Source organism: Rosa rugosa, chromosome 6 (genome assembly GCF_958449725.1).
Source record: "Rosa rugosa chromosome 6, drRosRugo1.1, whole genome shotgun sequence".
Lineage (NCBI taxonomy): Eukaryota > Viridiplantae > Streptophyta > Magnoliopsida > Rosales > Rosaceae > Rosa > Rosa rugosa.
In genome coordinates this window covers 50595630-50611423 of record NC_084825.1, presented here as the reverse complement: position 1 = coordinate 50611423, position 15794 = coordinate 50595630, and the positions used below count along the sequence as shown (strand labels likewise).

At 38.4% G+C, this 15794-nt stretch overlaps 2 protein-coding genes across 2 annotated transcripts; both read right to left on the bottom strand.

Annotated features, from left to right (window-relative positions):
* Positions 1 to 1728: 1728 nt before the first annotated feature.
* LOC133717642 (carboxylesterase 1-like) lies at positions 1729 to 3405 on the bottom strand. The gene has a single exon (XM_062144350.1). The coding sequence runs from the start codon at positions 3230 to 3232 to the stop codon at positions 2294 to 2296; it is 939 nt and encodes a 312-aa protein (XP_062000334.1). The 5' UTR covers positions 3233 to 3405; the 3' UTR covers positions 1729 to 2293.
* A 6967-nt stretch (positions 3406 to 10372) lies between these two features.
* LOC133717319 (uncharacterized) lies at positions 10373 to 14558 on the bottom strand. Its single transcript, XM_062144009.1, has 4 exons — positions 13092 to 14558; positions 12556 to 12990; positions 12337 to 12381; positions 10373 to 12238 (listed from the first exon to the last, which is right to left on the bottom strand). Exons 1-4 carry the CDS (start codon positions 14119 to 14121, stop codon positions 10776 to 10778), a joined length of 2973 nt encoding a protein of 990 aa, XP_061999993.1. The 5' UTR covers positions 14122 to 14558; the 3' UTR covers positions 10373 to 10775.
* Positions 14559 to 15794: the final 1236 nt, after the last annotated feature.

Genomic DNA, 15794 nt, shown 5'->3' with positions numbered 1-15794 from the left:
CTCAGTTTTTCCCGTTCAGATAGGGCTGTGAAAATGCTGTTCTTAGCTTTGAAATCTGCTTGCAGATCACGAACTTCTTCCTCAGTCCAGTCCTTCCTTGGTTTGGGAGTGGTAGTGGAAGAGCTTTCTCCTTTTGCTTTTATCATAGGTATGGTCCAGCCATTTTCTACAATATTCCACACATGTTCATCTTGAGCATAGAGATATGATTTCATGTATATCTTCCACTGAGTATATTTTTCACATCCACCTTCGAACCATGGAGGACTATTTATAGATCCACCAGCAACCCTATCCCGTGAATGTTACATCTTTCCTGGGATCACTAGAAATTTCTAGAACCCGCTCTGATGCCAAGTGAAAATACTCGATGGAACAAGTGTTGATGAATTGTTTTACTTCTATGAATTTATCTAGAGAAAATACGATTCACAATACGAGATTTGCTAACGCAGTGTAAACCTCTCCACTGAGGAAACTTCACTGCGTGGCTTTTAATGTAGCCAACACGAATAATCAATCCAATATGAATCAAAGGAGTTTACAATATACAAGTAGTGTTGTTCATAACAAACACTTTCACTTAGCAACAAATGCTAACTTGATTTATAATTGTTCTAACTCCTAACTAAATCAATAGACCTTTCTAGACAATCTATCTTCAATCCTTCCTTGCACTCGATCGAATCACTGATCTTGAGAATGATTTATGAGCATGATTGATTATGCAAGTGAACATATGAAACACATAATGAGAGTTTTCAGAAAACAATTGAAACACAAATACTAGTGATTAAATAGACACAATTTTTGCAACGAAAAATCTCTACCTTGAAAATAGTTTTCAAAACCTTTTATAGGGAAGCAAAACTCCCCTCAATCAAATCTTATCTTAATTACAAAATAAGATAAATATAGAAAGGTTTTTAAAACTGTTTTGAACAAGTAATCGGATATGCATACATATAGAGATTTTGAGCATAAGTACAATCAATGCATATCAATTTAGAATCATGCAAATATGATATGAATTAAAGACACCTCTATCTCAAGATCAGTGAATTAACTTCTTTGAATCTCTCTTCATGATATGATTCTGCGATCTTCTTTTCCTTGCTTTAAGTCACCGAGCAATTAGGAGAGATACCCTCCTTATTCTTTGCATGTCTGTTTTCCTTGAGATCTTGGGAAAGTCATGTGTTGAGGGGAGTAGTCCAAGTACTCACAAATGGGATAAAGAAACCTAATTTGGCATTGCTTCATTCGCCCTATCTGCACGCCAATCATTCTAGTAAGAACTTTATCATTTGCAGTTTCTTCTCCAGTGTCCTTTTTTTAGTCTCGTGATTTATGATTTTAAAGCTCTTAACAAGACGAATAATTCTCACTTGTGTGAATATAAGAACTTGCCAAAATTCAAGTTTGATGGTAACAAGCCTGTATTCATGATATATTATCTTTCTAAACCGAACGCATGGGCAAAGAGTGATGAAGACTCAAACTTTAGTCTTTTGCCTGGTCCTCTACGCTATATGAATCGAGTAAGAAATTTTATAATTTGTAACTCTACTTTGGGTGTCATTTGAAGCTCGTGATATACCATAGTTCCAGAAGCATGATCATAACAACTTCATACATCATGAAGAATATATGTATTTTATTTTTGATATCATAGCATTATTGAAAAGAACAAAAGTTACAAATTAAGGAAATATGAAATGTTTTACAAGCAAAAACACTGCCTTGGCTTTGGAGGGTTCAACATCTTGAGCCCCATGATAACCTCCTTCAATAAACTGACCACTTGTACACCCTTCCCCTCCATCATCTTCACCAGCTCAATCTGACGTCGATCAGTGGGTCTCCATCGGAGCCACTCACCAAAACTCTCCACCCAAGTGCTTTCACTTGATCAAATACATTAGAATCGCCACCCGCCATCGGATTGCAATACTCGTGATCACGGTCAACCCCCAAAGGCAGCGACAAGTCCCACATGAGATCACATATTCACATACACTCATCCCCAAAATAGGGTCGTTCACTAGCGTCAACTCTAGGATACCGAAACCCTAGCAAAGCGCTAGATCATGACTTTTTTGTTGTTCTTTTCATCAAAATATTTCAATCCTCAAGTCTTAACCATATGTATCGATCCTTAAACACATACATATTTTTAATCTTAATTTTTTGTTGAATACATACCAGTCTTTCACATACATGCATTGTTATATTCTTTCAGTTTTTTATATGACATACAAACGGTCAAACGTGCATAGTAAAATTTTGACAGTTAGTATATGAAATTTTTCAAGTCGACAAATAAACCCGGAGCTTTGGACGGGTCAGTTATTTCCAAACCATGACAACCATAGCCAAAATGAGTCACCGTTCGTACACCCTTCTCCTCTACCATTTTCGCCAACCCCATCTGTCGCTCAATCATCGGATCTCCAAAACAACCCAGAACCAAGACCCTACAATCCATGGCCCGAATCGCAGCCCAAATACCATCTCTATCGCCCACCGCTGGATTGCAATACTCATGATCACGGTCAGCACCAATAGGCAACGCCAATTTCCACGCTCCATCGCTTGCCCGTAGTGGCAAAATTCGATCATGCTCCATCTTCAGTTCCGACCCGGTCCTCTCGGATCCACCAAAAAAGGGATGGTGCAATATCAGTCCTTTGATTTCCAAAGGGCCAAGGTGATCTCTAACTTCACAAGCAAGAAGCCCAGCATGGTAAGCTAGGTTTCCACCAGAACTAGTACCCATTAAAAAACAGCTTGAGAAATCAGCAAATTCTCTTACCCACTCTTCCTCTGTGGTCTTGATCCAGTGCAACGCATCTATGGCATCCTCGTAGGCTGCCGGGAGGCGGTGTTCAGGGGCAAGACGGTAGTCCACGGAGACAACAATAGCTTGGAGTTCCAAAGCCATGTTGAAACAAAACTCATGGAAAACAGTTGTAGTTGCGCTGAAATAGAGAAACGCACCACCGTGGTAGTAAAATATGAGAGGGAGTTTGGTTTTTGAGCCAAGGACATTCCGAGGGAGGAAGAGTCGGACCATGGTTTGGGTTTTAGGGTTTACAGGGATGTCTTTGGAGAGTACATGGTTAGTGGCTGAGGTAGAGTCGGCCTCGGTGCTTGGAAATTTTAAGAGGCGCGTGTAGGTTCCATCTGGATTGGAGATGATGTTGGGTTTGAATTGACTAGGTTTTGACATGGTTCAACTTATTTTAGTTGAAGGTAATCGAGAGGGTTTTTACCAGTTTATATGAGTCTTTATGTATTCTTCTTATATAGAATCGTAGTTCATTTGATTGAGATGATGAAGAAGGTGAGTTCAAAACAGAATCTTCGAATTGGTCATCATGTCCAAACAAAGTTTTACAATGACATTTGGGGAAGATATATATGCATAGCGGAGATACTTAGAATTGAAGAAACTATATGCCACTAAGTGTCGACCCATATATAACAAGCATATAGTTTTCCCACAAAACCGACATTCCAGAGAAATTCAAATAATATTGCTATTTCAATTCGTTTCTGGACACTTGTAGTGAAGATGACTCTTTTGGAACGATTCAAAATGGACTATAGTATATGTAGCTATTTATTTGTCTTGCTTTAGTGGTAGAATAACAATGGTAACATGAGGCTTTTAGCAATTAATCTGACTCCTTACTACCCAAATGAAAGAGTAACTGATAAAGTAATTTGGGGTTCGCATTCAAAACTAATTGACAATAGATGGAGTGACCCAAACTCTTATAAATCCATAGGCAATGTCCCAGTTTTTCCATATGGGATTTATACTCTCAACAGTAACCTTTCACAATTGTCTACAAACTAGGTTTCTTCACAATTGGTCTTTTCAATATTGAAATAGGTCTCAAGCGTGAATCTAGCTACTACTTGAATAATAATTGTTGTAGAGCAAATACTGAAATAAATCACCTTCAAATAATCTAGTCGTTGACACATATCAAGCACTAAATCCTCGGCTGTTATATAGTATAAAAACATTATATCCAGACAAAATATGCATGTGAAAAATGTTACATTAGTCTGGATGTGCTCCTTAAGATGCTTGATGAATTTCACACAGTCTTCAGGCTTCAGTCATTCTGTTTCCCCGACGTACTCTTTTTTTTTTTTTTTGGTCTTTCTAAATGTACCCAGCAAATTTCTATGTAGACCCAACAAGTTTTTTACATTCAATAAAAAAATAGAATTTATAATTGTACTTAACAACTTTTCCAACAATACCCTTAGCAAAACTCACACCCAGCAAATCTCACACCCAACAAAATTTGGATTATCTCCGCATTACTACAATTGGGTTATAATCTAAATAAATTTACAGAAAGCAAACTTACAATTATTCCCACTAACCAAACTGAGGTATAATAAATTAGACCCAGAGCAAAAGCAGTGTTTATTAGCCGATGCTTTGTGGGCATTTTATTAGACTAAAGATTCTAACCATTGTTTTCTAGCCAATGCTTTATGGAGCATTCTATTTGACTCTAAGATTCTAGCCAATAACCAACAAATCTCTTTGTAATTTAGTCATATAAATACCATCTCTGAGAGTTGGAGTTTATCAGTCAATCATCTCTACTCTTTGCTTAATGGGTGCTCTTAATTATCTTTCCAACTTTTGCACTCCCACTAGAACAAGGACCAAGAGGAAAACAATGCAGGTACTCATCATGATTATTACATACCAATTGGGCAATAGTAGAATCATGAAATGAAACACTTCATCCTTGTGCTAGTTCTCTTCCTCTGCTTTAATTCCACTCTATCTGTATATATGTATCAATAAAATAGGTGTAGATGCCGTAGATAGTATCCTCTGAGGAATTGTTTACTGAAACATGGATTCTGTCTTCCCATTAATTCCCAGAAAGTTGAGATCAAAGTCAAAATGGATTGTGATGGCCGTGAAAGAAAAGTTAAGAAGGCTGTTTCGTCATTGAGAGGTCTCTCCCTCTCTCTCTCTCTCTTCTCCCCCCACCCCCTCCAATTACATATATAGTCAACAAATAACCATACACTGATGTACGCAGGTGTAGAAAGTGTGGAGGTGAACCGAAAACAAAGTCGGATGTGAGATTTGCTGCAACAATCAACATCAAAAATTGATGCGGAGATAATCCAAGTTTTGCTGGGTGTGAGATTTGCTGGGTATGATTTTTGCTGGGTGTGAGTTTTGCTAAGGGTATTGTTGGAAAAGTTGATGAGTACAATTATAAATTTTATTTTTTTATTGGGTGTAAAAAACTTGCTGGGTTTGTTTGGTACATTTAGAAAGACCATTTTTTTTTTAAGGGACGTACTCATTTTCTTATGAGCTTGAGAATCGAGCCTCCTTGGTCCATAATTTTTTTTTTTTTTTTTAAAGGACAATACTTGGCTGACCAGCCATGGGCAGCCCGTCCTGACGTCACTCATGATCCAACACGTGTTTTTTTGGGCCCCTCTCTTTCTGTTCTCCTTCTTCCTCTCCTGTTCTCCTTCTCTCTTCTCCATTCCCTATCGGCTGCTCACCCCGACCAAGCTGACCATCCCCAAACCTCATTCCTCCTCCTCGTTAATCTTCAACCCCTTCTCCACTCCCTATCGCCGGTTTCCAGTCACCACCACCGCACCCAGCCTCTCAATCAAAGTCTACACCGTGGATCGAGATATCTCCTTACTTGTCTCCGGTAACGGCACGTCTCCGGCAACGGCAAATCCTCCTCTGTGGTACTACCCTGCTTCGCAGCAGTACTATGCTTGCTTCCTCCACCTCCATCCCCGTCATGAAGCACAGCGCCACCGACGGGATCAGCGCGTGTAGAAGGCTTAATTGGCTTAGGGGGACACGTGTCTCCCACTTAGTGGTTATGATCAGCCAAAGCTAACCAGGTATGGTCAGTGAAGTATCTTCCTTTTTTAAATATGAAAGTGGTTTTGGGCCTCACCGAAGCTGGCCTTATGGGCCAAACCTGTCAAACGAAGTTAAATAGATGGCCGAAATTATCCCCATCATTTTCTTAAGAACGGATTCTTAACTCGTTGCCCAATTAATAAGGTATTCCTATTGGATTATGGTAAGCGGAAAAATTTGGTGACCTAGATATTTTTAGGCTCTACGACATAAAACTTGCAACTTTAGGTGTATGTTCCACCAAAAGGAGACAGTCTTCAGGCCTTGTACTGGACAAACATAGTATTGCCTAATAAATTTAGTTGCAAAAGAGTCAGAAAGCACACAGTAGAATAGTATATGCTATGAGACTTCAGCGAGTGTAAAGATTCAATGGTATGTAGAAATTTGAAGATGGTAACAAGTGTTGGGTTTATATTGGGGCAGTGGAGCTGAAATGGAGACACAGTTGGCCCGCAGGCAGAGTTTTGCTAGCATTTAGTGCTAAAAGGTTCTCCCACTAATGAAACATGGGTTGATTTCCACTCATTCTCTGTGTCAGAAATTTTCGATAGTTACAAAGATGGCTGGAGAATGACTACAAACTCATTTTAATTTGAAGTGAAGGGATAGGTGAGAGATAAAGAAGAGAGGATATGTTTCTTCGAAGTATGTAAAGAGAGGGGCAGGCTATAGATGCGATTGATATATGCTACTCATCGCATCTCTCTTTTAGAGGAGTGAAATCCACACTCTCTATTTTACAATCCACACTCTTTCTTTTTATTTTTAATTATAGTTCTTATAAATATACAAAAGTTAAGTTACTAAAGACAAAGTTGAAGTTACCAAAAAAATAAATATGAAGTGTGTATTGTAAAATAAGGAGTGTAAATTTCAATCTCTCTTTTATCATCAGCGCGCAGTATTGTCTATGTATGAATGCATCAAGATTACAAAATAAAGGATAATTATTTTTGGTGATTTTGAGAAACAATATCCTAAGAGAAATTTAGAGGGAGCTAAATTTCACTAGCTGTCTATACTATTATTAAAACCCTGAGAAAAGAGGTTTTGTTAGCTATTTATTTTTTATTTTTTTTGCTTTTATACCTTCAAATTAAATATTAGATAATTTTATATATCTATCTAATTGTCAGCGATAAAAAAAATAAAATTTATTTAAATAATTTAAAAAATATATATTATTTTCCAAAAATTAACCACCCACGGGTGTGAGCAGTTTCTAGTATATTTTATGTTAGCGTTAAAGTTACTTTCAAGTGCGATGGTTACAAACTACAAAATAGTGGATTAAGCTAGAAATTATTGAACCCACAAGGATAAAAGTTCATCTCCTTAACTAGGGCTTTCGCCTATAGAGAAAATTAGAATGAATGTACAAATATACAACTGAAGGGACAGGAAGTTTTGAATAATAAGAATTGGTCTTCACTTCGGAAACTATCAAGAATTGAAAACCCAAAATGAATTGGTTTAGTCTTTTTTTGGAAAAATTAGATGCCCATACCTTAATGTAACTAAGCTGGACTTGAACTTCCCACTACACTAACCCAACCTTCTAGTAATTACGTGCATTGTGGTATGTAGTGATAATTTTTGTTGGCACATGGAAATTATGGATAGTTTTGAGGCACAATTGCATATCGAAATTGTGACCCAACACTTTATAACATGAATTAGGTAATTTCACGATTTTGCGAAAGAAATGACAAATTCAAAGATAATTTAATTTCACCGTTTGTATGCTACATCCCTAATTTGGTGAATTATTGACGGTGGTGTGTGCATATAATCATTTTAAGATCTTTGCATTGTACAACTATTAGATTTAATTTAAGGTGACACTATTAAACAATTAATAAAAATTTGAACGGAAGTGTAAGTAATCAAAATTCTTACCTTATGAAAGTGTTTTACAATGCTCTTTCTAACGAGCTACATTTTAAAATTGAAAATTATTTACTCGGAAAATTTGTTAAAAATATGTAAGATCATTAAATCCTTTAATGCAAAAGAGAAGTTTTAAATACACACCTCTAATTACTTAATGCACACTCTTTACTCAATACACCAATCATTTAATTTCTCATTCTAACATTTTACTAAATACACAACCCAAATTACCTAAAATATCCTTAAACTTAAAAACCAAGAAATACACTATTATTTAACATTTGATTAGTATATATAATTTAATGCAAAAGAGAAGTTTTAAATACACACCTCTAATTACTTAATGCACACTCTTTACTCAATACACCTATCATTTAATTTCTCATTCTAACATTTTACTAAATACACAACCCAAATTACTTAAAATATCCTTAAACTTAAAAACCAAGAAATACACTATTATTTAACATTTGATTAGTATATATAATTGACCATATTAATTACTTGTGTTAGTTATTGGGAAATCGATAAGGATTCATTATTGTTCCCTTCAAAGTTCAAATAGATGCTTAGAAATAGGTTTTATATTATTTGAGTTCTCATCCACTAAACATCCTTTTGATCAAGTATAAAATTTTGAATCGAACATTCAACCAAAATTGTATAAGTAGTTTCTCCACAATGGCGGAACTACGAAGTTGTCATTGGATGGTCAAATACATTAACAATTACAAAGTTTTATACCTGTGATGTTTTATATTAGATAATAAATTGTCTAATAATCACTTATAGATAAAAAAAAAAGAACTAAAAAGTTGGAGTAAAGCGATATGTTTTAAAAACATTTAATGCTATTGATTTCGTAATTCTGAATTACATGGTATCTCACCCCATTTAATTACAATTCATTTAAGGAAAATTTAAATTAGATGGTTTCTAACTTTATTCTTGTTTTAAATGAGGATGCTGTTAGGGTTATAATAATTCTCTAGTTATTAGTCTGCTAATTAGGGTAATTAGTTTGTTCTAATTAGCGGTTAATTAACTATAGTTAGTTGCATTAGTGTCTTCATACTGGCCTACAGCTGTCCTCCACGTAGGCTAGCTTCTCTCTCTATCCTAGCTACTATATAAGCCTTGTCGGTGTGTACTTTGAACAATTAAGATCAATATCAGCTACTTTTCTTTCTTCGTTTTACATTTTCTCTAGATCTTTCAGATGTCATGTATAGAAATTCATTGTGTTTATAATTATAGAATAATATAAGGAACATATGATTATTATTATTATTTTTCTTTTAATACATAGATGTCTATTTTGGTCATTTAACTTACATATAAAATCTGATTTGAAATATAAAATAATAGGGATGTGTATTAAGTAGTTTGGGGTGTGTATTTAAAATTTCTCAATGCAAAAATCTCTCAACGGGTGAAAAAAATATCTTTGTAATCACGTCTTGAAAATAAATTGGTATCACATATCTTCACCCTACTCTATTATGGCCAATTTACACACCCTACTTAAACTCAATATGAGCATGATAAGGCTCTCCCTTTCTATACCTAGTCGACTTCCGCTGTTCCCAATCCAGATTTGTCCGGTGGTGGCTGGCAACAGTGTTGACCTTTGGTCGCGCTGCTGTCCTATGGCTGCTGCCGGACGGGTGATGATGGTTCTTAAGGCTAGGTTCCCAAGATGGCTATGCTCGGAGACCTGACAGTGGTGTTTCGGCTTGAATCTGTTTTTGATGCTCTGTGGCAAGTAAAGTCCTGTGTGTTGGTTTTCGATTTGTTGTCAGACGCGCGTGGGCGAGGCTTTTCCAGGCCCTTAGCAGTGGAGCTCCGCTGTTTGGTGGCATCAAGGTGGAGGACGGTGGGGCGCCTTTTTCTGACAGCGGTGATAGCGGATGTAGTCTGGTGTTCGTGACAGAGCTGCACGGAGGGTTGAGGCAGGGATAGTTGGGTTTGTTGTTGGGCTTCATTGGGTCTGGGCTGTTCGTTGGGCCATTTGGGCTGCTATTTAGATAGATTTTTTTCTTTCTAACAATTTCCTACTTTATTAGAGAGCTATGTACTGTTTTTTTTTTTTTTTTTTGTGCCTATTTTGCTATGTGTTGTGTTATAGCGGATAGGCTCGTTTTTTTCTAAGTGAGCACTGGTTGTATAATGAGTGAACTATCCCTATATATCATTGTGGTACCACCACAACTTCTTGTCTGTCTAACGAATGACAGCAGAAGGATATGTAATGACCATTCTAACTTGAGATCAATATATTGACTATGCCACTACCTATGTACGAAGTCATGGATTCGAGTCACCATGAGAGCAAGAGTGAAACCCTTTAATCATCTTTTATAAAAAAATAAAAAATAAAATAAAAATTATATATATATATATATTGGCTATGCCTTCATTAAAAAAAAAATTGAGCATGATAAGCTGATTGTCATTGAAACAGGCAACAAATTAGACTAAAAAATTGCAGCCAAAAATCATAAATGAGAGAGGTAGAGAAAAAGGAATTGTGAATTTATCCAGGGCTAAAAAGACTTTAAAATCCCTTGTCCATGTCAAACAAACCCATCCCCTATCCTGCCCTAAGCACACTTGCAGAGAGACGTATGCTCCAATCAAAACCGACATCTAAGCTTTCAAATTTTCCGAACTCTCTCTGCCTGACTTTGATTTGAGAGCAGTAGTCACTTTTAACCAGCCTGCAGTAGCCGCCGCCTATTCTTCTCCTCATAAACCAATAAATCCCTTTGACAACAAATCCTCCCTTCTCATTTTCATTTTAAGGTATCAAATTAGCAAACCAACAAAAACAAAACCCAAACAAGAAACAAATAAAGGGTGGCCATTTATAGAGAGCCATGTGATACCATGCACAACCCAATCCTGTAAAACTGTAAAAACCCAGTAGTCACATCATAGCGGTGACAACTGACAGTGACGACTGCAGCTGAAGCAGGTGGTGGTAGCAGTCGGCTGCAGTTGGCCTAAGCTCTGGGTTTTGGTCCAAACACCGATTCTGGAGCTCCCTCAGCATCTTTGGCACACCTGCCAACCCACAAGTCCTCACCAGATGACCCACACCCCACACGTCCACTTTCACCCCATGCAACGCCCTCTCCAGCTCCGGTGCGTGTTCGCCACGCTCCGCCGCAGCAACCTGGTACGGATTCAACTGTGGTGCCCCAACCGCCTCGTCGAACCCACAAAGGAGCCACTCGTTGTCCCTCTCCGTGCTCCTCATCACCTTGTCCCAGCATATGTCCCTGTGCATGAACGACAAGTCGTGCAGCGCCACCAGAGCTTTGGTCACGTACTTGAGCGCCTCCACGAGCTCGTCGCAGTTTCTTGGCTTGAACTTGCACCCTCTTGGCTTGAAAACCAAGGCCAAGTCTTTCTCCGAGGACCTGTGAATGTACTCTGCATGGGGTATTCTGTGATCAAGGAAATCGTAGATTTCTTTTACCGCTGACCACTTCCTTTGGTTGGAGAAAAATCTGGTCACTGTATTTGGGGTCAACTCAACAATATTTCCATTACCCAAATCAACCCTCTCAAAATCACTATAAGGACCGAACATAAACTTGTAACTTGCAGCGGCCCCATTGCTAGTACTAGTAGTCCCACTGTTTATGTTGAAGCATCTATCGGCTAGCAATGGCAATAACCCAGCAACTCTGTAACAAAGGACTAGGGCTTTGAGTCTATCCGATGGCAAAGATAGATCAATCGTGTGTAAATTAGTCTCAATAATTCGATCTTGTCCTCCTTTACTTAACGCACAAAATGTGACCGCATCACCTATAGAGTAGTACCCGAAAATGTAAGGAAGATCATTATATGTCCATTGAAGTTTCTCCGCTAATGATTTGGAAGGATGAATGTGACTGTCTCTTACTTGATCAATCTCCTCCCCTCTCCACAAACAATAGTTTTTAACGAACCCTGTCACATTTGGCCATTGATCTTGCAAAGCTTCAGTTATTGATATTGAAGAAGTAGCCTTTCGAATGAAGACCATGTCGACGCAACAAAACTTGGACACGAACCTATTGATGCAGTCATCCCAAAGGCCAATGAAGGAGTCTCTACTGGTGGCAGCACTAAGACCATAGTTGCTTCGAATAATGGGGCTTACAATATCGTACGTGATGGCTCTACAATCTAGCGAATCATTTGATGCAGTGAAGAAAGTCTCTCTCCCCTGTGGCAAGTCCCGGTAAACGTCTTTTCGGAGTGGAAATCGGAGCTCCTCGGGAGGTGGCTGTAGTAAGTAGCTTGAAAGCTCGGATAAGCGTGGAAGCGATGGGGGTGGAACTCGAAGACAAGTAATGTAGTACTCACTTGGGTCTTGAAATTCCCATGGGGGCATTGCTGCAAAAGATTAAACCAGGTCGTAATTAATTATATGCACGTTTTAAACATAAAATAACCCTAGTTATAATCAAGTTCCCAATTCTGAAAACACTTACATCTTATAGAGGATTCGGCAAAGGGAAGGGTCTTCTCTGTGAAGCCTTGACATTAATTAACGCAATGTTAGGTGTTGAACTAACCAAGATTTGATTGTCAAATAAGAATATCTGAATATGAAAGTAAAAGTCCCTTAACTAACAGTACAACGTCAGAACTACCAAGATTAAATTTGTAACATGGGAACATGAAAGAGCAGGACGTCGTCGTTTTCATACCTGGGGTGGATGGCTTTCGTCTGCCAAAGACCTTGACTTGTTGACCAGAAACAAAACGGTCAACAGAGAAACCTCTAAGAGTGCCATCTTCAAAAGCTTCCATGGTGCAAGCAACCATGGAATCATCAAAGAAAGCGAGCTCGTCCGCATTCAAGAAGCTGGAGCCGCCTTGAATCTTGACCCTCCCACGGTGGTGCTCACCTTCTTCAGCCCACAAACTAACGGATTCTTCCCATGTCATCCTAATCTTCCCAATTCGACGAAGCTCCTTCGTCAAAGATGAAATCGATGAAGAAACACCTGCAGCGTAGTCTAGTGAAGATTGGTGATGATAGGGAGGTAGATGATCAAACCCTAACAGGCTCCCCGATCTTCCACTGGGGTAAAAAGGTACTTCCCCACCACCGCTCATGATCATTAGCTGCCTTGCCCTACCTACATATCATAGATCATATCATCATCCACAGTAAATTCCCATTCTTTTTCTACGTGCAAACATATACATACATATGTTCTCTAATTGTTTGATGAAATACCTGAGAGAGGGAGGTCGTCGTCTCTGAAAGAAGGTGGTTGCGGCAAAATAGTACTTGTGGTGACATAAAGAGATTGAGTCCGTGTGCTATCACTGGTTCTGCTGATCGGAGGAGTCCTCATTCTGGACCCCATAAACTGTGCGAGCTCATCAAATACCTCTTCATCAAAAGAAGCAGGCAATCTGTGAAGCTTCCTCTCGTAAGGAGAAAGCCTAAAATAGCTCTTGTTCCCAATTTGTTCTCTCTCAGCTCCTCTTTCCCACTCATAGACTTTTCTAAACTCACCCAGCATGTTATCCCATTTTGTACCGGCTGTTTTCGCGTCTCGGTTGATCCCATTCTTCTGAAGAAACTCGGCTACTTCCTTGTCCTTATCAGCCCTTGTTTTGGCTCTGGTGGGTTGACCAGTGATATCTGAGTGGTGTTCCGTTCTTGAAGATGAACCGGACCCGTCTGAGCCTTGGCTTTGATAAACAGCCCTCCAAGCCTTGGCTAGCCACAACATCTCGTGGGGCTTCCAAACCGGGCTGACATACTTGCCTCTTCGGAATTGACTGCGGTGAAGAGATGGGTTTTGTTCTTCTCCTTCTGTTTTGGTTGTGTCTTGGCCTGAGGTTGCGGAGAGAGACGGGAGAGGAGAGTGCGGTGGGGATGAGGCTGTATCCGAGGAAGAAGCTCCGGTAGTAGTGTGTGATTGGGGATGGGTTTTCGGGTTCGGGGACGGGGTTTGGGTAGGAGTCTGTTTCTGTTGGGAAGACGGAGATGGTAGAAGCTTCCATTGGCCGGTACTGGTGTATCTAGGTCTCTTGGGATTCACCGCCTCAAATTGTTGTTGATCAAAGGGTAATGAAGAAGATGTTGCACCACTGATTGGAACATATAATGGAGCCGGAATGTTAAAGGGAGCAGTAGCTCCGGTCACAACTACGGTTAATGGTGATGCTTCTTCAAGGGGGTCATTTGGAGAGGCTGAAATTTGTTGCGGTTGTTGTTGCTGCTTATTGGGGTTATCTCCTTTGGTTTCACCCATACTCTCTCAAAATGGGCCCAGAAGAAATTTAAGACTTGAAAGCTAAAGAGAAAGTTAAGACATAGAGCAGAACCAGAAGAACTAGCTTTGGTTTTTGGTTGTTATATTGTTCATACTCACGAAGTCACAAGGGTGTTTGAATTCATGGTTAATGTTTGCAGCGAAACCTCCAACAGGGAAAGTCGAAAAGAAAGAATAGGGCTCATAGCTTAGCTAGCTCCCAGTTAGTTAAAAGTAATACGCGAGAGAGTAAAGCAAGAGAGGGAAAAAAGTCGTGGTTGTGGAACTGCCATGACTGCGACGCTTCAGTCCATTAATCACATAATTAAGAGCTCAAAATTTTGATTTGTCACATTGACAGCTTAGCGTGTGAGAGAGAGTGTATTATGTACAATGTGGTATGATTAGGGTGGGAGGAGGAGGAGGAATCATGATTGTACTACTGCGGCAGTGCTTTTGTGCTCAGTGCTTTTAGTGTTTGTGTTTCCTTGTTGTTGTTCCACGACTTCCCGCGTAGTGTGAGGGAGCGGAGGACTGTAAGAAAGATTGAAGGTATATTTTTCGCTCAGAAGGAGGGAGATGTGGACCAGACGAATCAATGGCTAACTCTGAAAGCCTTCAGTCACAGAGTGATTGGATCGCTATCGTGTATATGACTCTTTGCAAATCTTCTTGTTTTTGTTTTGCTCGCTCTCTCCCCCTCTCTCTCTCTCTACACTTATGGAGAAGTTCACTTGCATAGTACAGATTCTCTGCCCTCTTTAATCATTTCATCAATGAAATAAAATGAACAAATTAATATTTAGTTTTTCGTTTTAATGAAAATTAATAATGCGGAAAAAAAAAGCAAAGGCTACACACACATATATATGTGTGTGTGTGTGTGTAATTTCAGCTAAATTGATGGTTGTTAAGGCATTGATAGTTGTCTTAAAGCTAGTACGGTTCAGGTTGGACAGATTCAGTTCGTCCATTTATTTAAGTTAGTTAGATACCTTAAAGAGCATTAATTTGGCTGAAATTTTGTAGAGATGATCTATACATTAGTACTTAAAAGCTGAACGGTCGAGATGTGGATATGAGACCGAAAAGTGACCCTAAACTCCAACCTTGCACTTTAATTTCAAAGCGAGGCCTCGCTCTGGATAGGATCTGTATACTATATATACAGATCTGTATATATATAGTATATATATCTATACTATTATTAAGAGAAGAGGCTTTGTTAGCCAAAACTGAAAATTTTGATAGATTTAACCCTGAAAGATTAAAAAACTTTGATAATAAATTAAATTATAAGGGTAAATAGGACAATTATAAAATAGATTTTATTAAGAAAATTGAAAAGAAATTATCCCACAACCTCCACTTTTCTCTCCCACTATTTTCTCTCTGCAATAACAGATCTATTTTCTTTTGTAGATAACTTTTTTTTTTTTTTACAATTAAAATTTTTCTTACACATGCAGAGCATGTGATTGCAGACTATTATATATTAAGAGAAAAGAGCTTGCTCTCCATAATTATTTTTTTTACTAATTTACCCTTAATATATTAAAATACTTTGAATCATAAAGAATTAATAGGGATAATAAAGTCAATTAATAAAATATAAAATAAAAAAAAAAAAATTAAATGTGGTGGAAACATGGAGGGTGAAAACTCCCACTATT